General features: G+C 57.1%; 2 protein-coding genes across 2 annotated transcripts in view; both read left to right on the top strand.

Moving 5' to 3' along the window:
• The first annotated feature begins 701 nt into the window (after window positions 1-701).
• ADAM8 (ADAM metallopeptidase domain 8) lies at window positions 702-22,363 on the top strand. Its single transcript, XM_069101628.1, has 24 exons — window positions 702-747; window positions 1,649-1,833; window positions 5,328-5,404; window positions 5,666-5,747; window positions 5,842-5,918; window positions 6,622-6,811; window positions 7,156-7,221; window positions 7,336-7,404; window positions 7,795-7,964; window positions 8,887-8,968; window positions 9,309-9,457; window positions 10,009-10,192; window positions 10,548-10,637; window positions 12,630-12,819; window positions 13,299-13,371; window positions 13,766-13,925; window positions 14,185-14,262; window positions 17,447-17,531; window positions 18,181-18,292; window positions 19,105-19,255; window positions 19,457-19,525; window positions 20,000-20,050; window positions 20,743-20,814; window positions 21,343-22,363. Exons 1-24 carry the CDS (start codon window positions 702-704, stop codon window positions 21,388-21,390), a joined length of 2,556 nt encoding a protein of 851 aa, XP_068957729.1. The 3' UTR covers window positions 21,391-22,363.
• Window positions 22,364-23,238: 875 nt separating this feature from the next.
• LOC138172107 (sperm flagellar protein 1-like) overlaps window positions 23,239-24,482 on the top strand; it is a 30,830-nt gene continuing 29,586 nt past the window's right edge. Inside the window, exons 1-2 of the mRNA XM_069101681.1 lie at window positions 23,239-23,509; window positions 24,202-24,313. Of these exons, the coding sequence (XP_068957782.1) occupies window positions 23,365-23,509; window positions 24,202-24,313 (257 nt within the window). The 5' untranslated portion in view covers window positions 23,239-23,364. The remainder of the gene's footprint in view (window positions 23,510-24,201; window positions 24,314-24,482) is intronic.

Raw genomic sequence — 24,482 nt, forward strand, 5'->3', positions numbered from 1 at the left:
AGACAATTCCACAAGACTCAGGCTGGAGAACGACAGAGTCTGGATGCAGATGGAGCGTTGTCACTTTTTTGTTTTTTCTTTCCTGTGGTTTCTCCCTTTTGTTCTGATTCTTCTTTCACAACATGACCAATGTGGAAACGTGTTTAACGCGATTGCACATGTAGAGCCCGAGTCAGATTGCTTGGGGAGGGGAGAGAGGGAGGAAAGTGTGGAACTCAAAATCTTACAAAAATGAATGTTGAGGGGCAGCTAGGTGGCACAGTGAGTAAAGCGTCGGCCCTGGAGTTGGGAGGACCCGAGTTCCGGCCTGAGACACTTAACACCCACACAAAAATACTAGCCGTGTAACCTTGGGCAAGTTACTTAACCCCAATTGCCCTCCAGAAGATTAAAAAAAAAATGAATGTTGAAAACTATCTTTACATGTAATTGAAAAAAATAATAAAATGCTATTAAGTTAGAAAAAAATAAGAAAATCCCAAATGAGGTCATGGTGAGTCAGCACAACTGAAAACACCTGAACAATAAATAACAAATCTGAAATGATGGTGGTTGAAATTTTTTTTTTTAAAGCAATTGGGGTCAAGTAACTTGCCCAAGGTTACCCGCCAGTTATTTTGTGTGGGTGTTAAGTATAGAGTGTCAGTGGGGGAGGTGTGGAATCTGGCGGTCAGGGCAGGCCAGGCAATTGGCCCGAGAGGATGAAAGGAGCCCCGCTGCAGGTCAGTCCAGGCAGTGCCAGCCCTGGTGATGCCCTTTTCCTCCTAGGGCAAACAAATTCATTCCTGTCAGAGGCTTGTTCTCACTGCCTCAGGATTTGGCTTCCAAAGGAAAGCTGGAGGCACAGAGGGAGGCACTGGTTGGCCAAGGCTGTGGGGCAAGCTGAGTGTTAGACTCTCCACCTCTGGCCCATTCAGCCTCTTGGAGCTGAGGCTGATACCTGTGGGAGGGCTAGAGTCTGGGCTGCATCTTCTGGTCATCACTACCTTCTCCTCTTCCTCCCTTTTTTAAAAAAATAAATTATTTATTTTTAGTTTTCAACAATCACTTCCATAAGTTTTACATTTTCTTCCCCTCCCTCCCCCAGACAGCTTGCAATCTGTTATGGGCTCCGCAAATACATTCCTATTAAACACATATTCACATTAGTCATGTTGCATAGAAGAATTATAAGGAATGGGAAAAACCATGAAAAAGAAAAGTAATACATAGCAAAAAAGAAAATCGTCTGCTTTGCTAGGCATTCTGACTCCATCGTCCTTTCTCTGGAGGCGACTGGCATTTTCCAGCATGAGTCTTTTGGAGTTGTCTTAGGTCCTTGCCCTCAAACACTGGCTCTTACTGTGTGCAGCATTCTCCTGTTTCTGCTCCCCTCATTTAGAATCATTTCATACAAGTCTAGTCCATCTGCTCCTCAGTTCTTGTAGCACAAGAGAATTCCTTTGCATTCATATCCCACAACTTGTTCGGTCATATCCCGATTGGTGGGCATCCCCTCTTCCTCCCTTCTTTGGCTGCTTGGTGAGAGATGATGGAGGTGCTGATGACCTGGGCTAGGCTGCCCCTTGGCCTTTGGGAAATGGGGGAGGGGAAGAGTGGGAAAGGAAACTCATGCCCACGAAGCAGACTGAGAAAACTTGAGCCACAGCTGATGCTTCTGGTCTTGGCCACTTCCTCCCCCCACTCATCACCTTCATCCACTGCCTCTTCTCTCCAGGACTCTCTGCCCACCTGCCTCTGCCTGGCCCCTTGACGCACGTGGAGCAGTATGAACTTGTGTATCCATTGAAGGTGCCTGTCCCCAGGGCTCGGAGAGACCTCTCCTCACCATCGGTAAGTCTGTCTCTGATTCTCACCCAGCACGCACCCTCCTGGGCCTCTCTGCTCCTCATTGTACATCTGTAAACAACACACCTGGGATCCTGCCCTGAGTGAGAGCTTGGTCCTCTCGGCCACTCAGCCCTGGGTCGGCCCTAGTTGGCCCTGGGTCCACCCTAGGTCAGCCCTAGTTGGCTCTGGGCAGCCCTAGCTGGCCCTGGTTGGCCCTAGTTGGCTCTGGTCAGCCCTAGTAGGCCCTAGTTGGCCCTGGGTCAGCCCTGGTCAGCCCCAGTTGGCCCTGGTTCAGCCCTGGTCAGCCCTAGTTGGCTCTGGTTCAGCCCTGGTCAGCCCTAGGTGGCTCTGGTTCAGCCCTGGTCAATCCTAGTTGGCTCTGGTAAGCCCTGGTCAGCCTTAGTTGGCCCTGGGTCAGCCCTGGTCAGCCCTAGTTGGCCCTGGGTCAGACCTGGGTCTTGACCATCCAGTTCAGGGGAGACCTCTGGGGTCCTTCCACCTGTAGCTCTGATTTTGAACTCTAACCTGGTGGTTCATTTGAGGAACCCAGGTCCCTGCCTGGGGGGGCAGCCATAGACATCTGGAGTGGGCATTTCTCAATCTTTTCAGCTAAAATCAGCAGGCTTTTTTTGTAGTCAGATGGGTGGGCCAGCAGGCAGGCAGGCTAGGGCCAGGCTGGCTGGGCTTCTTTCCTGGCAGTCAGAGCCTCTCCAGCCCTGTCCTTCCTTTGCGGCGCTCTGGTTCAGTGAGTGTGAGGGCAGGCGTGGCAGGGGGCTTTCTCCTGGAAGGGCTGTGCTGGGAGGCAGGAAGCTACCGCCATTCACATCAGCCAGCAGTCATCAAACCCTTGCCATGCCCTGGAGGGATATGCTGGCCCAGGGTCATCAGGATGGTGAGGAGAGGGACTGTCTCTGCTTCTCTGTGTATAAAAGTCTGATAGGATGAGACACTGGCAGAGAGAGCCAAGGACAGCACGGCCCACCAGCCTCTCAGCCTCCTTCCTTGCTGCCCAGACCCCAACCATGGCCTCTCTGTTCCCTCCCCCAGATCCCTCATAGTCCAGTGACTGCCTTGGTCACTCATGAGCTGCTTGGAACTGGGGCAGGGTTTCTGAGGGGTGGCCTCGCTCACCTGGGAGTCCTTCCTCTTTCTTTTGCTTCTCCTGCCCCCATGTGTGGGTGTCCTCCACGGCCCTTCCCTTCCTCCACTCTTTCCCTGCTGGAGCTTTACCTTTGTATGCCAGGGAGGCCCAGAGCCACTCTCTACCTGTCTATGCAGGGGGTGCCCAGACCCACTCACCACCTATCTACACTGGGGATGCCCAGAGCCAACCCTCCAGCCCTGGCTTCTCCTGTGGTCCTGCTACGGGGCTGGAGTGGACCAGGGTCCAGTGACAACTGGGGCATCTAGTCCTCCAGAGAAGAGATACCCCTCTTCTTACTCTCTGTTCCTCCCTGGCCTGCAGCCTACGTGCACACAGCTGGTGCTCACTAAACGCAGGTTGGGATGAGTGTCTCCTGGGGCGGTTTGGGGTTCAGTTTCATAATCTCACTACCTCTCAAAACTTCCTCCTTTTTGTATTTTCAAAAGGGCGGGTCTCAGTTGAAACAGCAAAGTCTTGAGTCAGACGCCAGGTTTTCCTTTAGAGAAAAAAAAGTTCACGTTCTCTCTCGGAAACCACCTCTGGCCTGGTTCTGGCTCCTGGCTGCTCTAGCTGAGAGGACCTTGTCTCACTGGGGTGGCTGGGCCAAGAGCCAGAGGGTCCCAAATGACCCGGCCAGAGTCAGAATGCACACGCATGGCCCTGGGCCAACAGGCCACAGCTCCTGGCCCTCTCTAGGTACTGAATGCTCTGGGCAGCCCAGATGCTTCTGGCCTTGGCCTGCTTTGAAATTGGGGCAGATTCCTGCCGCGTGGTTGCTGGAGTGACCCCCCTGTCCACAGTGACCAGGACTCTGGGTTGGAACCCCTGTTGCCAAAGGCCCCAGGCCTTTGCTGCCTGCCCAGTGGAGGCTGTGGGCCAGGGGACTTTCTGTGCCTGCCAACTTCCTCCCATGACCCCAGCACACACTGGCCCGTGGTTTGAAGTCTGGCAGGTCCCCCCTCTCTTTGCTGGGGCCTGACTCATCCCAAAGCTGGGGAGACCTCAGCGGATTCCACCTGCAGCGAGAGTCAGCACCAAGAGTGTGCTGAGACCTGTATCTGGGGCCTCCGCTGTTCTGTGGGTCTGGTGACCTCACCCTTGCGGAGGGTCAAGGACCTTGGCAAAGGGAGCTGAAGCCCCAGATGGGAGGGGAGATGGGGAGCAGGAGACAGACCTCTGTCCTGCTGCTTCTGAGGGAGAAATGGCTCTGACCACTCACCTAGAAGAGAGAAGCACCGGGAGGGAGGTACGGCCAGGCCTGGCTGACCCTGGAGAGTGTCTATACAGCCCCAAGGTTAATGCTGTGGGGGCTTTCTAGAGAATCATCGTGGAAGTGGGGTGGGTCTCCCAGAGAGGTGTGTGGGGAGGGGGTCAGAGGGGGGGGCAGAGGCTGGTGTTCCAGAGGGTCTGTGGGACGAGGCCTGGGTTTGGGCTCTCCTCTCTGGGCCTTCCAGCACCAGCTCTTGTGGCCCTATGCCAGGAAGAACGGAGGGAGGCATGTGCAAAAACATGGAGGGTGGGCCCTTCTCAGGGTGCACATGGGAGCTGTGTGGTAATGTGAAGAGCGTGTGCCTGGCGACTCCCATTCTGCCTCCCCCTAGTGCTGGCTCTGCTTCGAGGCCTTGGCCCTTCTCCTTTGCTACCAGCTAGGTAGTGCCATAGTGCACAGAGTCCCAAGCTAGGAGTGAGAAAGACCCGAGTTCAAATTTGGCCTCAGATGCTACCTAGCTATGTGCCTAGGCAAGTCACTTCCCCCTGTTTCCCGGAGAAGGAAATGGCGAACTCCTCCAGGATCCTGACAAGAAAACCCCAGCAACTGGTCACCCAATGCCTCTTGTTTGGGTTGTGTCATCCCCTAGTTGTCCATTCAGGTTGATCCATGCATTTATGAAGCACTGAAAGTGTTGACGCTTGTTTAAGCTTGAAAGTTATTAAAGGCCATGCCGAGCGTGTCGTCCAAGATGGCGAGTGCCTGTTCTTATGGAGGAAGCCCTCTTGGAGTAAGGCGCAGGCTGAGTGGGCAGGTGGTTCCCAGCAGGCTTCTGGGGTCTCAGCTGGAAGGGAGTGGGGTCCTAGAGTCAAGCCCTGTCAATGTAAGGAGGGGGCTGAGGCCCAGAGAGGGAAGGGGCCTGGCCCAAGGCCCAGTGATGGTCACAGAAGAGAGATGGCGGTGTCCCTGGTGCTGTGGCCACTGTCTTGTGTGCGCCGGGTGATGAGCTCGAGGTGTTAGGCATGAGAAGGGAGCTGTGGCTGAGTCTGGCCCCCTGGCCCCTCCCCCCATCTGTGCCTGGGCCCCAGGCAAAGGTTGGGCAATACACTTGTCCTTAACCGATGTCCATTTTGTCGGCCTCAGACTCTGTATCCAGAAAACCTCCGCTATGTCCTGTCTCTGAAAGGGAGCAACTTCACCCTGCACCTGCTCAGGAACAGGTGAGTGCAGAGGGACCTCAAGGAGAAAATGCATGTTCCCTCACTGGACCCGGGGCTCCATCCTAGAGGGAAGGAGGTGGCCCCAGCACCCCCACCCACTGTCCCCTGATGGAATCATGGCCCCCCCGGTCTCCAGGTTGAGCTCACCTGTCTGTGAGATATGAAAGGCCACAGGGAGAGGGGAGTAGTGAGAAACCTCGGGGAACACCCAGTGAGGCCCTGCAGAAAGGGGAGAGGAGGTCAGCGGCTGCTGTCTTGCAGGGACCTGATGGGGGCCAGCTACACAGAGACCTATACCTTGGCCAACGGCACCGAGGTGACTGAGCGGCCCAGAGACCTGCAGGTAGGGAGATGGCTGTGGGCATAGCTCTGGGGACAAGGAGGGTGCCCTGCCCACACATGGGCCCCTCCTGTGACCCTCTGTCCTGCCGGGCCAGGACCATTGCTTCTACCAGGGCCATGTTGAGGGGCACCAGGACTCGGCAGTCAGCGTCAGTGCCTGTCACGGAATCAGGTAGGTCCCCTCTGGGCCGGCCACCGTCCCCCACAATCCTGCTGAGGATCTCTTCCCCCACCCCCAGTGGCAGTAATTAGGGTTCTGCATGGCTCGAGGTTTGCCAAGCCCTCTCCCTCACAATACCCTGGGAATTATGGAGTAGAAAGGTTATTAGGTCCGTTTTGCTCAGGTCAGGGAAGTACAGGATCTGAGCCCCTGAGGCTGGACATAGCCCAGTGTTGCCTGCTTTCACAGGGGGCCCAAGACGCCATTCTGAACAGACCTAAGGCCATGTCCCTCTGTCTCGGCCCTGCTTTCCACGGCCTCATCTCCTACCCTTGAAGTCCCTAGCGGGGAGGATGGGGGGGTGGAAGCTGTGTGTGGCTGTCAGTTGAATGAGGCTGTTCTGGACCCCCCTCGGCCAGGGCTTAGGATTAGAGATCTTCACGTTGGCTGGGTGGCCCCTTGCCCGGCTCAGACTCCCAGCTGATGTGAGATTCCTTCCTGCTCACACGGGTGTCCCAGCTCTGCCGGCCCCTTAGCCTGGGGAAGGGCAGCCTGTGGGCCTAGCAAAGGACATGCTGGCCAGCTCACGGACCAGCTGGGCCATGGGCAGGATGCCAGGGCTTGGCCTTGGGTGTCTGAGCCACGCCTGCTAGGGTCTGAGGGGCCCTTGGGCAGACTCTGGGTCAGCAATGGCCTGTTCTGGCTGTACTTGCAGGGGATTCTTCCAGACAGGCTCCACCATTCATGTCATTGAGCCCCTGGAGGGCGCTGGCCACGAGGGCAGACATGCTGTCTACAGAGCAGACCATCTCATTCAGAAGCTGGTGACTTGTGGGGTTAGCAATACTACCCTGGAGGAGGATCTGGAAACCAGGATGGCTGCCGCCCAAAAGCCCAGGAACTGGGTGAGGCCCTGGGGGTGGTCACTGGGGCCAGGATGGGGCTGGTAGAGAACTGGCAGCACTCAGCTTCTTGTAGTAGGAGGCCGCCCCATCCCCACATTGGACAGAGGAGCCGAGGCCCATCGGGTGTCGGGGCTCAGAGGGAGGAAGAGCCAGTCCCCGGAGCTCTAGGGTGAGGGAATCTCCCTACCAGGATTTCAGTCCCAGAAGCTCAGCTCTACTGGAGTCAGTCCAGGGCACTCCTCCTGAGAAGGGGAAGGCAGTGGGGCAGAGGCCTGGGACCCAGGGCTGGAGCGGGGTCAGGGCCTCACTCCCCTGACCCACTGGGCCCATGGTTTCTCCCTCAGAAGTCGGGGACTGTCCCAAAGGAAACCCGCTACGTGGAACTCTTTGTAGTTGTGGATTATGCTGAGGTGAGAGGCGAGATGAGGCCCATAACCCTCCCACTCCAACCCTAAATTTGCTTATTCCCCATGGGCTGAGGCCTGGGGGAGAAGCACAGAGGTGACCCCTCTTTCCATCCCCAGTACGTGAGGTTTAGGAGCCAAGAGGACATACGGCGTCGGGTGAAAGAGATTGTGAATCACGTGGACAAGGTGAGCTCTTTATGGGGAGGTCTTCAACCCCCCACCCCCCATGACTCTCCCTCCTCCCCCTGGTGTGGCCCCCACCCCCCATGACCCTCCCTCCTCCCTCTGGGTGCCCCTATGATCCTCCCCCTGCCTTAGCCCTGTGGGAGGCATCTGCACCAGGAAAGCCACTGCCCAGTTCCTTTCTTCACACAGGCCAGAATGACTGGGGGGGGGGGGGGTCGGGGTGAAGAGCAGGGTCCACTGACCATGAGCCTGGCCCCTGTGTTGGGTCAGGCTTAGACTCGTCTGTCCAGGGTGAAGAAGCTTTTTCAGCCAGGCTGGCCATTCTTGGGGCAGAACTGGCCTGGCCTCCTTCCTCAGTGGCTTCACTAACTGTGCCCCCTGCCCTCACAGCTCTATCAGGAGCTGAATTTCCGTGTGGTCCTCATCGGCCTGGAAATATGGGACCGTGGGGACAAGGCCCAGATCAGCAGCAACCCCGACTCCACGCTAGACAGCTTCCTCAAGTGGCGGAGCCAGGAGCTTGTCCCCCGAAAAAAGCATGACAATGCCCAGCTGATCACGTAAGGGCACGTGCTGAGGTGTGGCAGGGTCAGGAATGGTGCAGCTGGTGGCTGTCCCTGAGAAACTGCCTGAGTGGCAGAAGGAAATGAAGGGCCCGTGGCCAGAGGGAGACAAGTGTCGAGGCATGGGCCATGTGTCCAGGAGGAAGCAACAGGCATCTTCACCTTGGTCCCAGGCCTTCTGGCTCCATGACTGGGTCAGCAGGGTTAAGGAGTCACTGGGGTTTCTAGGGCAGGTGAGGAGTGGCAGCTCACACTGGTGAGGAGAGATGCTTGAAGCTAGAGCCCAGCAGAGGTGATGAGAGCTGGGCAGGGGAGAGGGAGTTGGGCCCTGATTGGGTTTGGGTGATGAGGGTGAGTGAAGAGGCGATGCATCTGGATGACTGGGGGGATGAGGGTGCCTTTGGCAGTGAAAGGGAAGAAGGGAGGAGGGAGAGAGAGCTCCAGGAGTGGGCACTGCCCACAAGGAAGGTTTTCCACGGGTCAGGGAGAGCCAGGCTGATGTGGCTGTAGTGAGTGACCACACTTGGGGCACTGGGGTGATGAGGCTTTTCTTGGCCCTTGGGCCTGAGGGGCCTCCTCCGGGCTTGGCAGAGGACCAGTCCCCAAGGAGCATGGTCCACAGGTTCCCCTGGAAATCCGAAGACAAGAGGAGCTCTGGAACAGAGGGCATCAGGGAAGTTCAGCCTCAAAAGAAAAGGGCATTTGGATGGGGCAGGAAGCTGAGTGGAAGGCCCTCTGTGAGGGAAGACCAGCATGGGCAAAGGCATGGGGTGTGTCACATATAGGAGTGGAGAGGATGCCCAGGAGTGATTGGGGGGTGGCTTCAAGGCTTGGCTCCCCCAGCAGGGGGGTTTGGCTTTGGGTACAGCTGGTTTCCTGGGCACTGGGTTCAGGGGGGTCTCAATAACTTGTCTTTTAGGGGTGTGGATTTCGAACAAACGACGGTGGGGCTGGCCAAGGTGGCCTCCATGTGCACCTCGGGCTCTGGGGCTGTGAACCAGGTGAGCACATGTGAAGGCAGCAGCCCCTGGGCCCCAACCCCAGAGCCGGGCACCACAATTTGCGAGCCCCTGACCTGGTACTGCAGGCCAGCAGATGCTGTGGGGTCCCCACCCTGAAGCCTCCCAGCAAGACCCGCAGACCCCTTGTCTGTTGGTGATCGCTTTGTGGTCTTCTCCAGCCTTTTGGGGGGGGGGGTTAGGTTCCAGCTAAAGTCACAGGGGCTCTGGGCCTATGTGCTCGTGTACGTAGCTTGTCCCACCTGCCTGGAGGGCAGGGCCCCACCCCACCCACCACCAGGCTGGATGATGTGGCTCTCCATCCATTCCCTCCCCTTCCCAGGATCACCATGTCAATCCTATTGGAGTGGCATCAACCATGGCTCATGAGATGGGCCACAACCTCGGCATGGACCACGATGAGAACATCGCCGGCTGCTACTGCCATGAGCGGAAGCAGAATGGCGGGTGCATCATGGCAGCCAGCCTCAGGTAGGGTTAGCCACCATGGAGGCGGCAGGAGCTGTGCCCCCAGGTCTGGCAGGCCGGTGGGGTCTGAGCCCTGGAGCTTGGGGGCCCAACTCGTCCTCGCTTCCTTGTAGTTGGACACCATGCCTGGTAACTCTCCTGACCATCCTTCCTGAGAAAGGGCATGGTAAGGGTTGGGATAGAGGGTAAGCCTCTGCCAGCCCCACGCCAAGCCAGTGAGAGCTGGGCTCCCCAGGAGGGCCCTTCTCCCTCCTCCCTCAGTCTCGGTGCCCAGAAGGTCTCAGCACGCCTTTGTCCCATACCCTTCGCTCCCTGAATCATCGAAGTGGGTTTTCCTAAGAGTTTAGTCAATTTTCGGAAAGGGACAGCTATTTCCTGAAGTCCAGACCTCTGGGATCCTATTTCAGGACCCAGGTCAGACATGGCTAGCCTGGGCTATGCTCTGCTTTCAGGCTGAGGCTGCCTGGCCCTGGCTCCTTCCTCTCCCCACACCCCAGGTGGGTGAGCTCTGTGAATCTTCTGAGTGCTATCCCCAATGCTCTCTCCTTTGGCAGCACCGTCTTCCCCAAAACATTCAGCACCTGCAGCAGGAGCAACCTGGAGAAATTTGTTGGGAATAACATCTTCCAGACGAGCTGCCTGACAAACTTCCCAAAGCTGGATGAGATCTATGGAGGGCCCGTGTGTGGGAACAGATTTGTGGAACGTGGGGAGGAGTGTGACTGTGGCAGCCCAGAGGTATGTGGGTGCGTGGATGCAGCCTGGGCAGGGCTGGGTCTGAGGCACCTGAATGCAGGGCATGGCCCCGGGCACATGGATAGGGGCTTGGCCAGGCACCTGAGGGTGGGGCATGGCCATATCTAAAGTCATTCCTGAGTGTGTGTAACAGTCATGGGTACATGGACCAGATGGGGCAGGACCTGAAGTCACTCCCTCTGTGGGTCCTGTCCCTCTTCAGAGCGGGAGTGCCAGGGTCTCCAGATAGCCTGTAGAAGGAAGCCTGCCATGGACCAGGACCAGGGCCCTCCCGGCCACTGGGCCGCAGTGCACCATGGCCCAGGGCCCTCATGGCTCTGTCTCCTCCTCCTTGCAGGAGTGCACAAACCGCTGCTGTAATGCCACTACATGCAGACTGGTCACAGGAGCCACGTGTGCACATGGAGCATGTTGCCACGAGTGCCAGGTAAGGCAGCTGCCAAGGCCCGTGGCCCAGAGTGATGGTGTTATTCAAGGTCCCCCAAGGGACGAAGTAGGTAGCCCCCCACCTTGTGTTCCTCTTAGCATCCAGTCCATCCCTAGGCTTTTCATTGTCAGGGACACACTGGAGGGGGGAACAGCGGTCCATCATTCATTCAACACCTACTGTGGGTCAGGCTTTATTCTGGGACCTGGGGTGACAAGGTCCGGCTCCTGAATCGGGTCTTCACTGCTAGAGGTTCCTGGCCCCTCCCAGCTCAGCCTCCTCTTCAGGCTATAACGTCCCCCTGGCGTGAGATCTGGCCCCCGGCTAGGGGCCAGGCCTGGCTTTGCTGGTGTCCGAGTTTCTGCTTCTCCGTTCTTGCTGCCAGCTGCTGACATATTTGTCAGGGCATGTGTTTGGGCATTTTTCTAACAGGCCTTAGATGCCTGGCCACCCAGCAAGCCTTTATGAACACCATGCCATTTCTACCCTTGGAGCCTCAGCCTAAAAACAGGATTTGGGCAGGGAGCAAAGGGGTCACTGAGAAGTCAGCAGTGGAGAAACCCTTTTAGGGGCTTTGCCCAGCAGTGCTGGGGAAGGTAATGAGAAAGTGAATGAGGCAGGCAGGGAGGAGAAAGGGGCATAGAAGAGGGAGGCTTTGGGCACCCGGCAGCCAAGCGAGCATGGGGGCGAGGAAGAGGGCAGAGTCCAGGGCGACCCAGAGGTCCATCCTGGGGGGGATGAAGGGACGTTGGTGCCTCTGACAGATACAAAGCAGCTCACAGGGAGGCGGGGGGTAGGGAGCGTCCAGCTGAGGGTGACCATCGGTTCTGCTGCAGCCCAGGAGGGAGGCGAGGGCCAACTGACCAGACATGATTGTGGCGCTTCTGGGAGCACAGAGAGGGGGTATAGAGAGAAAGAAGAAGGAGCTGGGACAGAGCTGTGGGGGAAGGGGCAAAGGGCACAAAGGAGGCGACAGGTGGATGGAGACAGGGATGGTGTGGTCATAGTAGGAGGAAAACCTGGGGGGTGGGGTGGGAGGGGAGAGGTGGGGAGAGAGACAGAGAAAGTCAGTTGGGGGTGGCTAGGTGTCACAGTGGTCCTGGAGTCAGAAGGACCTGAGTTCAAATTTGACCTCAGACACTTAACACTTACTAGCTGTGTGACCTTGGGCAAGTCACTTATCCCCAATTGCCCGGCCTTCCTCCCTCCAAAAAGCAAAAAATTAAATAAAAAAGAGTCAGTGAATGAACAAGCATTTATTAAGCACCTCATGTATGCCAGGCACTGCTTTACAAAGAGCTCATTCTATGGTGAAAACATCATTAACTGCAGGTGAGGAGATGACCACAGGGTTAGGGGAGCAGAGACAGAGCTGAGCCTTGGGGCCACAGCTTCTCGAAGGCCTCTGCTTGGGGGGGTGGGGATCTCAGGACAGGAGACATGGTTGGGGTCTGTGGCAAGTGGGAATGGAGCCAGAGGGCAGGAGACAGAGCCATGCCAAGCTCATTTTGGACCAGGGAAAGACGCTCTCCACCCACCTTTGGAAAGGTTTGGGGAGGTCACCAGAGACATGGTGGGAGCCTTGTTGCCAGGCCATAGGTCCCCTGGTGAGGGAGCTCCTGGTAGGAGGCCCAGCTGTGGGGGGTGAGGATGCCCTTGGAGCCCTCCAGGAGCCCCAAGCCCAGTTGTTCAGACATGCTGGGGCGGGATGGGGGTTGTTTGGGCCCTCCAGTTTTGACCCAGGACAGAGTGCTGCCCTCCTATTTCCAGCCCTTTGAGGGGATTACAGATGAGACAGGGAGGGTCAGTGATTGATGGGGGAGTTCTTGGGGAAAACAGGAGGAGGAAGGACGCAGGGGCCCAAGGGCCAGCCCACGAAGGGTGGGGAAGCCAATCCGGGACATGACACAGAGGGGCAGGATGCTTAGGCCTGCCCAGGAAGGAGCATCTGGCCCTCGGGTGGGTGACATGTCTCTGTTGGCACTGATGCAGGTGGTACCGGCTGGGCAGATCTGCCGCGAGGCTCAGGACAACTGTGACCTGCCTGAGTACTGTGATGGCCAGCGGGGAGAGTGTCCAGAGAATGTCTTCCAAGAAAATGGCACGCCTTGCCAGGATGGCTACTGTTACAATGGGGCCTGTCCCACCCACCAGCAGCAGTGCCAGGCACTCTGGGGCCAGGGTGAGCTGGGCAGCGCAGGCGGGCGTCCTGCAAAGGACCTCCAAGCTCCTCCCTGTGATGCTTCTGTCTTACTTGGGTCTGAGGGTGGCTCCTGAAGGAATAGGAGAAGGGAGCTTGGGAGAAGGGCAGCCAGGACCCAGGAAAGAGTCAGGAAATTCCAAAGATAGAAAGGAATGAAGGGGTGTGGCCCACAGGGCTCCATGTGGATACTGGGGGCTCCAGGGGCCGACCACCCTCATTGTGCTTGGCCCCAGAGGGTAGAAGAGCCAGGAGCCATAGAGGGATGTGGATGGCAGGCAGTGAGAGCTGGCCCAGGCTGGCCTGGGCTGCCCGTGAGAGGGACCAGGGAATGGTGGTCAGAAGCCGACCTCCCCTCATCCACATGAAGAAATGGTGCAGACTCATCCAGGTCCCCTCCCCTCCCAGACCCTCAGCTCTGCTGGATCTGCCTGGAGCTCAGCCCTCTTCCTCCCCGGCAGGTGCTTTTGTGGCCTCTGACAGCTGCTTCTGGCTTGAAGTACAGTCAAGCTGCTCAGCTCCGGCCCGAAGGAGGTGAGTCTGTAATGCTTGCTCCCTGACTACCCCGTGATTTGGGGGGAGGACCATAGAACCTCAGCATCCTCCTCCCTGCACCAGCCCAGCCCCCCAATAAGGTTGGCTAGGATTGGCCACCTGAATTCTGTTCCATCTAGACCCTGCAGGGTCACTAACACCTGTTCAGTGACTTACTCGTTAGTATTGTTGGAGGCAGGGAAGGGGTGGTGACCTTGGCCCTCCCTGAATGGTAGGGTTGAGGGGAGTGAGGCAGCTGAACCCAAGCCCAGCACCCAAGCCCAGCTCTGCACTCTCTGGGGGATGCCTTGTCAGCTGCTTTGACTCCCCTGGGCTGAGCTGGGGGAGAGGCCTGAGGAGCTGCCTGCTAAGTAAAAGCCTTCTCTCCTGGCAGTTTCAACAAGTGTGGGGTCTTGCACTGCTCCGGGGGGACAGTCACCCACAGGGCCTCCTGCACCATCACTCTGGGCAGAATACCCTGTACCATGGCAGTTAAGGGAAAAGATGAGCCTTTTGAGATGGTGGTCACTGGGACCAAGTGTGGAGAACGGATGGTGAGTGGGTGCTGCTGGGGCCATGGCCCCCAAGGTCTCAGACGTGGGGAAAAGCCATCCCTCATCCCACACGATAGCCCTCTGTGTGTGGGGGGGGTGAGGGGGTATTGGGGTCTTAGGCAGAAACATGTTGGTTGTAGCCTCTGGTCTGTCTGTCCAGCAGTGGTCCTTGGCTTGAGTCCTGGACCCTGCAGGGCAGCAGCTTGTGGAGGGCATGGGGTCAGGGCTCCCACCGACGCCTGCTGCCCTCATCTTCTAGGTTTGCTACAATGGGCGCTGTCAGGACCTCGGCGTCTATGGAGCCGAGAACTGCTCCAGTCAATGCAGTGGTCACGGGGTGAGTTCAGGCTGCCCTTGTGGGTGTGAGGCTGACCCTCTTCCCTTCCATACAAAACCCTTGGGCAGAGACTGGGACTTTGCTCTCTGGGGGTTCCCAGAGCTTCCCCCACCCAGGTCCTCTCCAGATGCTCTCTCCCACGTTGCCTTTACTCTCTGCTTTGTCCCTTTCTTTGGATGTGGTCTTGGGTGGACACATGGGAGGCTCATCTTCCAGCCCTCTTCCCCATGATGGTGTCTTTCTGGGGTGTCCTTTTCCTTCTCCATGTCACGTGGTCTCCATCTTGTGTACCAAGCTTTATTGACCCAGCTTGGTGCGGGTGCACCCAGATGGCCAGTCTCCCTCCTTCACCCACCCTCTTGATTAGATTTCCAAGACACCAGCAAAATGTATTCTTACTGGGGCACATTCCATCCCTGCTGGGTCCCTCGGACTGTGGCCGAGAACAAGCAGGCTAACCCTGTCAGCTGCCCACTTCCAGACCAGTCTTTCTCTTTTGCATTCCTTGCATTGAATGAGCAGCAATGAGTTTGTTTTTTGATTTGTGCATACATTTGAAAAGTTTCGTTAATGTTTTCTTTTTCCACACAAACCCTTTCCAGTAGAGCCAATTTGGGAGAAGTCTCTTGTAGCAATAGTAAAATTAACCAAAGTGACCTCATCAGGAAGTGAGGGCAGCATCCCACACCTCTGTTTTTAATCGACAAATCTACCCCCCCAAAAGTTAAAGTAACAATTCCTGCCACAACTACGCGGAGTCAAGCAGAGACGCGTGTGTCCTCTCTGTGCTGGTGACCAGGCTGGTGGCAGCTGAGGCTCCTCCGAGAGCCTTCTTCCTCCCCAGCCCCCAGCCCTGAAAACACTACCTATGGCCATCCTCCTCACCCACTTAGAGGAGGCTTCCTAGACTAGAGCAGAGCATTTCTTTCATCTTGGAAGGCGCTGATTCTCTGCCATGACAGAGACACATCTGTTTTGGTCTCCCATCTTTGCTTGACCAACTCTCCTCATGGTCTGTGGCATCTCTGCTTCCAGGCTCCCAGACTCCCCCTTCCTTTCCCTCCCAGGCAATGCTGGCTTCCTCTTGTTTTCCCAGAGTCCACCCCATCCCCACCCCAGCATCTTCCTATGAAGCTGAGGCAGTCAGGGCCAACACAGTGGATGGAAAGCTGGGCAAGGAGTTAGGATGACCTGAGTTCAAATCCAGCCTCAGATGCTTGTGTGACCCTAGTCAAGTCACTTAACCTCTGTCTCGTTTTCTTGGCAATAAAATGGGGATGGGAATAGCACCGGTCTCCCAAGGTTTGTTGTGAGGAGTCCCTGGCATAGAGTAGGTGCTTAATGCAGCCTGCCTTCCTGACATGTGCACTCAGTACCACTGATTTCGACCTAGGTGGCCCCATTCATAGTGGGCGTCCTGTGGTGCAACCGAGGTAGGTCCTATGGTCTCAGAGGCCTACAGGGCCTCTTAACACCTTGACCTTATGAGCCCTGCCCTAGGCTCCCAGTTCAGCTCTTCTGGGGGAGGGGGTGGCCTCCTCCTGGGCACCACGAAGCAGAGGAAGAGAGGGCTGGGGCATGAAGTCACTGGCTGCCAGAACCTGCAGCATGACAATGGCCTCTGTCTTTAGGCCAGATCTCATACCCTAGATGGGGTTTGGGGGACACCCTCTCTCCTGGTTCCCCTCCTCCCTCCCTGATCGCTCCTGCCGCCCTCGGGCTCTGTCCTGGGCCCTCTGTAACCACTTCACTTGGGAACCTCATCAGTTCTCATGGATTAATGACCATCTTTATGCTGAAGGAATAGCTCCATGGCCCTGGAGACAGAATGCTGGGCCTGAGTCAGGAAGACCTGAGTTCAAATGTGACTCAGACACTAGCTGTGTGACCCTGGGCAAGTCACTTTACTCTCTTTGCCGCAGTTGCCTCATCTATAAAGGGAGCTGAGAAGGAAATGGCCAACCACACTGGTTCTTTGCCAAGAAGATCCCAAATGGGGTCACAAAGAGTCAGACAGGACTGGAAAATTGAACAATGCTGAAGATTCCAGTCTCCCTATCTTGCCCCAGTTTCCCTCCTGACCTCCAATATTGCATCTCCAGCTACCTTTCAGATACCTTTAACTGGTCGCAATAGACATCTTTTTTTTTTTTTTCGCTTTTTGGAGGGGGGAGGGCAGGGCAATTGGGGTTAAGTGACTTGGCCAAGGTCACACGGCTAATAAGTGTTGTGTCTGAGGCCGGATTGGAACTCAGGTTCTCCTGACTACAGGGCTGATGCTCTATTCACTGCGCCAGGTAGCCGCACCAATAGACATCTTAAACTCAGTGTCCAAAACAGAACTCACGACCTTCCCCCCAAACACTGCCTACCTCCTAGGTTCCCTAGCCTTGTAGAGGGCAACATTGTTCTCAGACTTAGGGTTCATCCTGGACTCCTCTCTCTCATTCCCAGATCCAATGTGGTGGCAAGGCCTGGCAATTTACCTTCCGTAGCATCTCTCGAATACACCCCCTTCTCTCCTCTGACCCTGCCCCACCCTGGTGTAGCCCCTCATCACCTCATACCTACCTGCGGGGTCTTGGGCTTCCAGACTCCTCCCTCCAGTCTATCCCCCATTCAGCCATTTTCCTCAAGCTCAGGTCCATCCACATCACCCCCTACTCAATAACTCCAGGGGCTCCCAGGTCAAACAAGAAGTGTTCTGGGCCCTCTTCCCTTTCCACAACACATCCTTTCAAATCCAAGGATGCTGGCCTTCTGGCCACCCCTGTGCCTCAAATGCCCCCACCCCCGACCTCCTGGACTTCTAAGTGCAAACCCAAGTCCCCCTTCTAGAGAAAGCCTGTCCCAGCCCCTCTCAGTGCCCGAGCCTTTCCTCTGCTTCTTCTTTCCTGTTTATGAACTCATTGGTACACAGGTGTTTTCTTCTCGACCCTCCCACTAGATTGGGACCTCCCCCAAGGCTGAGGATGATCTTTTGTCTCTTTTTTATCTGCGGTGTTTAGCACGTAGTAAGCGTTTAATAAAAGCCTATTGACTGAATGAGATCACAGTTGGCGAGGGGTAGAGCCCAGTCAATTGATTTCTAGGGATGTGCCATCTTGGCAATGCCAGCTACTCCCTGTACATGGAGGTCTTGGCCCTGATTTTGCCTACTGATGTTCCACTAATGCCCTTATAGGTTTGCAACCACAAGAGAGAATGCCACTGTCAGCCCGGCTGGGCTCCACCATACTGCCAAGAGAAAGTGGCTGCCGTGACCTCAGGTAGATGCCCCCAGTGGGCCACTCTGTGATGTGATTTTCTGCCCCCCCCCCCCGCCACTGGCTTCCTCACTATGCTGCACAATGCCTTACACTAAGCAGATGTGGCATCGGGCGTCAGCCATACTCCGTGCAGCAGGATCAGTCCCGCGGCGAAAATGGGCATTGTTTACAGTGAACAGCCCAGAAGCAGCACTTCCTAATGGGGAAGGGGCCCCTGGCTTGACCTGTTGGCTGCCTCTTGGTATAACACAGGCAGTCTTGCTATCTCAACATCTATCAGGCAGGGGGGACCATGAGGGGATGGCCACATTCTGGGCCCAGTGGGGAGGGTCTGCGGGGCACTGAGTCGGCCTTGCCATGGGCTGGGTCACTACCGTTGTACAAGTGGGGAAGTACCAGAGACAGAGAAGATACAGTTCAGTCAAACTGCAGACTCCTGAGGCAAGCCATGCAGAGAAGACTAAATGCCCATTGTCCTCAGGCTGCTGGGGCAGACCTGCTGCAGCCAGCTGGGGTCCAGCTCCGTAACATTCCTCTTGTGGGTTCTGCAGTCCAAGGGCTCAGGGAGGAAAGGGCATGGAGATGCCTCCATCAGCCTGAGCAGAGCCTGGCACATGACAGGGCCTAACTGCTGCCTTCTCCCCCCAAGGGGCCCAAGGGGTGTTGGTGGGGGTGCTGGTGACCCTGGCTGTGCTCATCCTGCTGATTGGTGTGGCCTTCCTTCTCTACAAGCGTCAAATGCTGCCGCCTTTGCAGAAGAGGTGAGAACCATCTGCGTGCCAAGATAGTGATTCTTGCTGGCTGCCCTGGCCCAGTGGGTCTGGCTCTGAGGAGGAGGAATGTTCTGCCTGCAAGGAAGCAGAGCATCTAGGGAGGGGGCCCGAGTATGGGAAGTGCAGGGACAGATGTGATTATGGGCACCTGGGTGGATTGCCTTGTGACCGTCCATGATCTTGGATGAGCCAAGCACCAGCCCTGAGGGGAACTGGCAGTATCCCCATTTTCTGAGTTAAGTCAGGCTCACCCAAAAGCAGGCCCAGAAAGAGGGTTTGATCTCTGGTCTCTCCTGACACCCACACAAGAGCCCACCCTCCCAGCTGCTGGGGGATCACTTGATGTCAGTAACGGCAGTTCAGATGGAGCCCAACACACCAGGGTTTTCACCCAAGAGTTGCCAAGGGTTCCGGCCCAGTACCTGCTGGCATGGGGGGGCAGGGGCAGTGCCAGGGCCTTTGGCTCCGCTTTGGCCCCCTCTTCCCCCACCTTCTGAAGCTGTAAAAGGGGCCTGTGCTTTTTGGCAGTTGTGGCTCTGTGGCATGGTTGCACGCCAAGAGCAGACGGGTTCTTTCTGTCAGGGACATTGCTGAATGCCTGGCAATCCCCAGTAACATGGCGGGTGACACTAGACAAGCCGTGTCCCTTCACTGAGCCCACTTCTTCATCTATAGAGGGGAAGTGCCTTCCTAGCTCACTCCCTGCAGTGGTTCTCAGAGGGATGTGTCAGGGTGGCCTGGCATCTAAATGCCATCGAGCCCTCCACTCACCCCCACTTTTTGCCCTTTGCCTCCCTCAGGAAAATTGCCACAGAAACTCCTTCTGGCCTCTCCAACCCCTTGTTCCAAAGAGGTGACTGCAGAGCACCAGGCCCGGTCTCTACTGCGCTGGCTGCCCAGTCCCCTAAGCCCCAGTCTGCTCCAGGGGTCCCTGGGCAGCTGCCCCCTGCGGTGAGTACGGCATTGATGCAGCCTGGCCAGCCTCTTGTGAATGCCACCTTTGCAGGTGCGCTGGGTCCTCGCACAGCAGGGACATCATCTGAATTCAGGCACAACCACTGTGCTGCCCAAGCACAGCCCAGTGAGCTCTCCTGTGGCCCCTTGGGCCTTTTGAGCAGACACATCTTAACCCTGTCTCCTGTTTCTTCACAGCCTTCTGCAGCAGCCAGACAGCAGGCACCCTTCAGAGTGCCTGTGTACACCAGGCAGGCCCCTCAGCAGGTAAGCTGTGGCCTGGCAGCTGCTTTCTGATGGCAGAGGGAGCCAGAGTTACCCACCTTCCTCTGGGGGGGAATGTTGAGCCCCAATTTGGGGGAGGTAGAGGAGGGCTATGTTTGTGGAAGGAGGCAGGGGGCAGTGCTATGTCCAATTCTCTGGGAAAGAGAAACAGTCTAGTGATAGCTGGGTCCTCTCCGGGAGGGGTCCCAAAGAGGTGAAAGGGCCTCATTTGACCCTGGACCTTTGCCTGTAAACCCCATGCTCTCCCAAAGACTTCCCTGGGTGCCCCTCTCTCTGGGCCTTTGTGAACAGTCTCCATGAGCCACCCATCCACCTTGTGGTGCTCAGTGGCTCCAGATGTGGTCAGCCCTGCAGTCCAGGTTGGGACCCAAGTGCCCACGGGCTGAGCTGGCTTTGGCCCCCCACACACACACTCAGGGTGGCCTGGGCATCCCATCTCCTCTTCCTCTCTCTCAGAACAAGCCTGCACCACCTAGCAAGCCATTGCCGGAGCTGAAACCTAAGCAGGTGAGTCAGCTCCAGGGTCAAGGAGAGTACTCCCCTGAAGGAAGCGTGGGGGAGGCAGACAGCCGCCTTGGTCCTCTTGGACACCCCCCATCCAAGGACAGCTGCCCCCTCCACTCTGGCCCTGAACTGAGCCCACAGGCTCAGGCTTTCCACCTGCTAGGAAGCAGGGGAGCAACCCTACCTATTCTGACCCATCCATATCACCCTTTTCAGTTCATGTCTTCTTTCTGGCTCACATTTCCTGTCTTCATATTGGGGGGGGGGGGGGCCATAAACAGAAGCAGCCTCTGACCTCTTACTCCAAGGCATCTCAAGCCGGGCCACACCAGGCCATAGCTTCCTCTTCCTTCTGCCCCACCTAGGAAGGAGGAGGGAGGTTGTACTAGCCTAACCCAGCCTGAATTTGGGGCTGTCCTACCATTCTATGATTCGCACCCTTAGAGGTGAGGGCCCAGCCTCTCACCCATCTGCCTGAAGCCCTTGGCTAGCTGGTTTGTAGGGCTGGTTCTGCCCTGCCATAGTAGATCAACAGGCCCATCCCCATTTCAAAAGGCACACCTCTTCCCTACTATGATTGGCTCCCCCATAGGCCTTGCTGAGCAGGGGTGCTGGGGGCTATCTGGGGGAGCTAGAGAGTAGGGCCAGCCTGGGAAATGTGGTGAGAATATGAGTGACCAGACTGTACCTTTCAGGTGGTCAAGCCAACTTCTGGTCCTCCACCACCACCTGTAAAACCTCCAGCTGTGACCCCCTCAAAGCCCCAGGTAAGATGCCCTTGGGAGGACCCATGAGGCTATTGCCTCAGGACATCTGTCCCCCTGCAGAGGATAGGCTAGCTTGTAAAAATAATGCATATGGAGGGTGATATCCAGGGGTGACAGGTGCATTCTGTCCCTGATGCTGCCCTTAAAAATCTGGGGTTTCTGGGGCAGCTAGGTGGTGTAGTGAATAGAGCACTGGCCCTGGAGTCAGGAGGACCTGAGTTCAAATCCAGCCTCAGACACTTAACACTTACTAGCTATGTGGCCTTGGGCAGGTCACTTAACCCCAAATACCTGGCCTTCCCCCCTCCAAAAAGTGGAAAAAAAAAAAAAAGAAATCTGGTGTTTCCATCTGTCCTGGGGTAGGTGGTCTCTAAACCTACAGTGCCTTTTATCTCAGGAACATAGAAGCCCAGTTTGACCCCACATCATCACTGGCCATGGTGTCTAATATTGGGGTACCCAGTTATCATCTTAGGGGGAAGTTGAGAGAAACAGTCTTCTCATGAGACTACCTTTTCCTTCTCTAAGGGAGCTGGTCCCAAGGTGGCACTGATGCCGCCAGTTCGGCGCAGGTGATTGGAAACCTGGACCCTGAGGCTGAAGACACTTGGGACCAAGACAAAGGAATCAGCTGCCTGCTTGATGGTCCCTAGTCCTGGCAGGCCCTAACCATGCTTGGTATCGTATTCAGTCATCTGCAATGCAGGGGGTGGAAGGAGCCACCTGACTGGCTGTCTCCCTGCACCCCCCCCAACTCTCATCTGGCAAACCTCAAACATCCCCCAGGGCTGGGGCTAGTGTTTGCCTCTCTCTGGAGAGCTGAGACCTCCACAGAGAAGGCAAAAGGCCAGCCCTGAGCTGGTGCCCAGATGTGTTTCTGTGTCTGCCGGCCTTTCCCCTCTTCACTTCTCACAAAGTCTTTGGGGCTTCCTAAGGCTCCATAGACTGCTCTGCCCAGTGCCTGCTCACAGGAACAGTGGACCACCCCCTCCTGCCCCCTGCCCCTTCAGTGGACAGCCCAGGCTGCTGCTCACCAGGAATCTGTGAAATATGTGCTCCCTCCCACATCCACAAGGGCCCTCAAAGGCAGCCCTTGCACTTTGTGTGGGATGGACAATCTCAGGGACAATGGTTTCACTCCATTCATTTCAAGTGGACTCCCAAAAGCTGCAGTTTTCCATGTCTACCTGGCACCCAGGGGCAAATCAGCCTCTAGGCCAAGGACCCTGTCAGACACCCTGGCCAGCTGTGAACCGTGTGGCAGCCAGACTCCCCATGGCCTATCTGAATCAGGTTTGATGTACAGCACGATCCAAGACAGCAACTTTTCTGGGGTCCCCGACATGCTCGGCATGCAGTCCGAGGTCTCTGCTCATCTCCGGTTTAGGGGTAACCGGGTCTGCTGCTCCAGCAAGCCTGAAGGTGCTTTTCTGATTAGTCTTCATTGCTGAAAATGCTGCATTTTGTCATTAAATTATTCTTTGAGAATCCCCGGAGTAAAGGGGAAATGCCATGAATATTTTTTATAACATTAAAAACTCAATGCTGATCTTTAGCCTGTCTATTTGTATGGGGCTCTGTGGGGTCTGTCCTGGTTCCCTCGTTGGTGTGTCTGGAGGAGGGGAGATCCACAGTAAGACGCGGGTGCCGGGCTGGCCCCCCTCCCCCTGCATTCTAGGCCAGGCCTCTGAGCTGCTTGGACAGACGGGTTGGGGAACTTGAGGCTGGGATTTGAACCCAGACCTTGGGTGGAGGAGCTCCCTCCCTGCACCGGAGGAAATCTGGGATCTGTCCTTCGCAGGCGCTCTCGGTAAGTGCGGGTGGGCAGACCCACTGACCAACCGCCAGGTGGATAGATCTAGCCCCGCCCTCTCCGTCCTGGACCCGCCCCTTTCCCGCCCACTGGCTTGTTCTGGCCACGCCTTCGAGAACTCCTGACCCACCCCCAGCCCCGCCTCCGCCTCGCCCACTGCTTTGCTTTGGCCACGCCTTCAAGCCCCGCCCCTGTCCCAGCTCCTCCATTCCCGCTCTCATTGCTTTGCTCTGGCCCCGCCCCTTCCCGCTTAGAACCGCCTCCAGCCTGCTTCTTGTCACACTCCGCTCCGGCATGGCCCCAACCCCTCTGCTCCGCCGCGCGCCCCGCCCTCGCTGCCACCCCCACCCCAGGCCTCTCTAGCCCCGCCTCCGTCTCCTCGCTCTACTAGGCTCCGCGGGTGCCCGCCCCGGCCCATCTTCAGGGCCAATCCTACAGGGCCCCGCCTCCCCGCGTCCCCGCCCACTGTCCTAGCCCCGCCCAGCCCCGCCTTGGCTCTGGCCTACTCGCTGCCGCTGGTTGCAGGGCCCGCCCCCGCTCCGCTCTGGCTGGGCCTCACTCCATTCTGGCCCCACCCCGCCCTCGCCCCGCCTCCGGCGCGACCCAGCCCGGCCCCAGTCCACTCTCAGCTTCTCCCTTCAGCGACGTATGACCCTCCGAGGCCGCCGTCGAGGTCGCGCCTTGTCCGGTCTCCCAGTAACGGCGGCTTCAGGGCCACTGCTCGGACTGGCCGAGCCATGAACCGGCCTGGGCGCACGGCCCCGGGCTCGCTGCTGAACGCGCCGCTGCCGCTCACGGCGCTCCACCACCTTTATGCCTGGGTGGACAGCGTGCCCTTCAGCCGCCCAAAGCGCCACCTGGCCCGGGACTTCAGCGACGGCGGTGAGCCCGGCAGGGCAGAAGCGGGGTCCGACCCTGAGGCCGGGCCGGGGCGGGAGCGGGACAGAGCCGGGGACCCAGAACCCGAGCGGGGTTGCGCTGGGGGCTTGATTGGCTACGGGCCAGTTAGGCATAGGACGCCATTGTCTAGCATTGGCTGTGGCTCAGCTGAGGGAGGGGCCGGTCTCGAGGCAGCCGGCGTGGCCGCCCGAGGATTGGCTGGAGACGGTAAGGGGCGGGGCTTCTCACAGGTAGCGGGAAATGACTGGCTGACCGCAGGGGGGCGGGGCCCGTCACTAGGCACCGAGAGATGCAGTACAATCATTGGATGCGGTATGAGAAGGGAGGGGCCGGTCACCCAGCAGCGGGCAATGCCCCTTGCAGATTGGCCGGAGAGAGGCAAGGGAAAAGCTGCTCGGGGATTGGCCTCAGCTCTGATCCAAAACTACTGGGCCATTCTCCCAATAATGCCTGGGGCTGGTATCCTCTTTTAAGTGCTTGGCGCTGAAGATACCAAATCAAACCGAAATTTTGAAACTCTTCCCCTGACCTCGAGAAGCTCACTCTTGGAGTAGGGGTGGGAGGTGGGGGGGGGGGGCAGTAAGAGTAGATACAAAGTAGCGGACAGTGAGTCTTTGTTGCAGCTCGGCTTCGGTGACAAAAGTAGAACAGGTTTTCTTCTGAATTCCTGGCAGTGATGATTGCAGAGATTGTGAAACATTTTCAACCCAAACTTGTGGAAATGCACAACTACATCCCTACTAGCAATACCGAGCAAAAGCTAAGCAACTGGAGCACTCTCAACAGGCAGGTGCCAGGGTCTGCCGGGAGCAGGAAGGGGGCCTGGAGTCCTGTACTGGGCGCATTGGGCACCGCACGGGGGGAGGGGCTGTAAGTTGGGCACTTCACTGGCTGGGTCTGTACTGGGCGCATTGGGCACCGCAATGGGTGGGTATGTACTGGGCACATTGGGCAC

Source organism: Petaurus breviceps, unplaced genomic scaffold (genome assembly GCF_028583685.1).
Source record: "Petaurus breviceps papuanus isolate PSGF00001 unplaced genomic scaffold, PetGlider_PUasm1.0 490, whole genome shotgun sequence".
NCBI lineage: Eukaryota > Metazoa > Chordata > Mammalia > Diprotodontia > Petauridae > Petaurus > Petaurus breviceps.

Bases quoted from the DNA above. Each gene is read 5' to 3' on its own strand.
- ADAM8 (XM_069101628.1), top strand. From the start codon at position 702: ATGAAAGGAGCCCCGCTGCAGGTCAGTCCAGGCAGTGCCAGCCCTG. The intron at 6,812-7,155 runs GTGAGGCCCTGG...TTTCTCCCTCAG, and splicing joins CCCAAAAGCCCAGGAACTGG to AAGTCGGGGACTGTCCCAAA. The intron at 18,293-19,104 runs GTGAGAACCATC...TGCCTCCCTCAG, and splicing joins CTGCCGCCTTTGCAGAAGAG to GAAAATTGCCACAGAAACTC.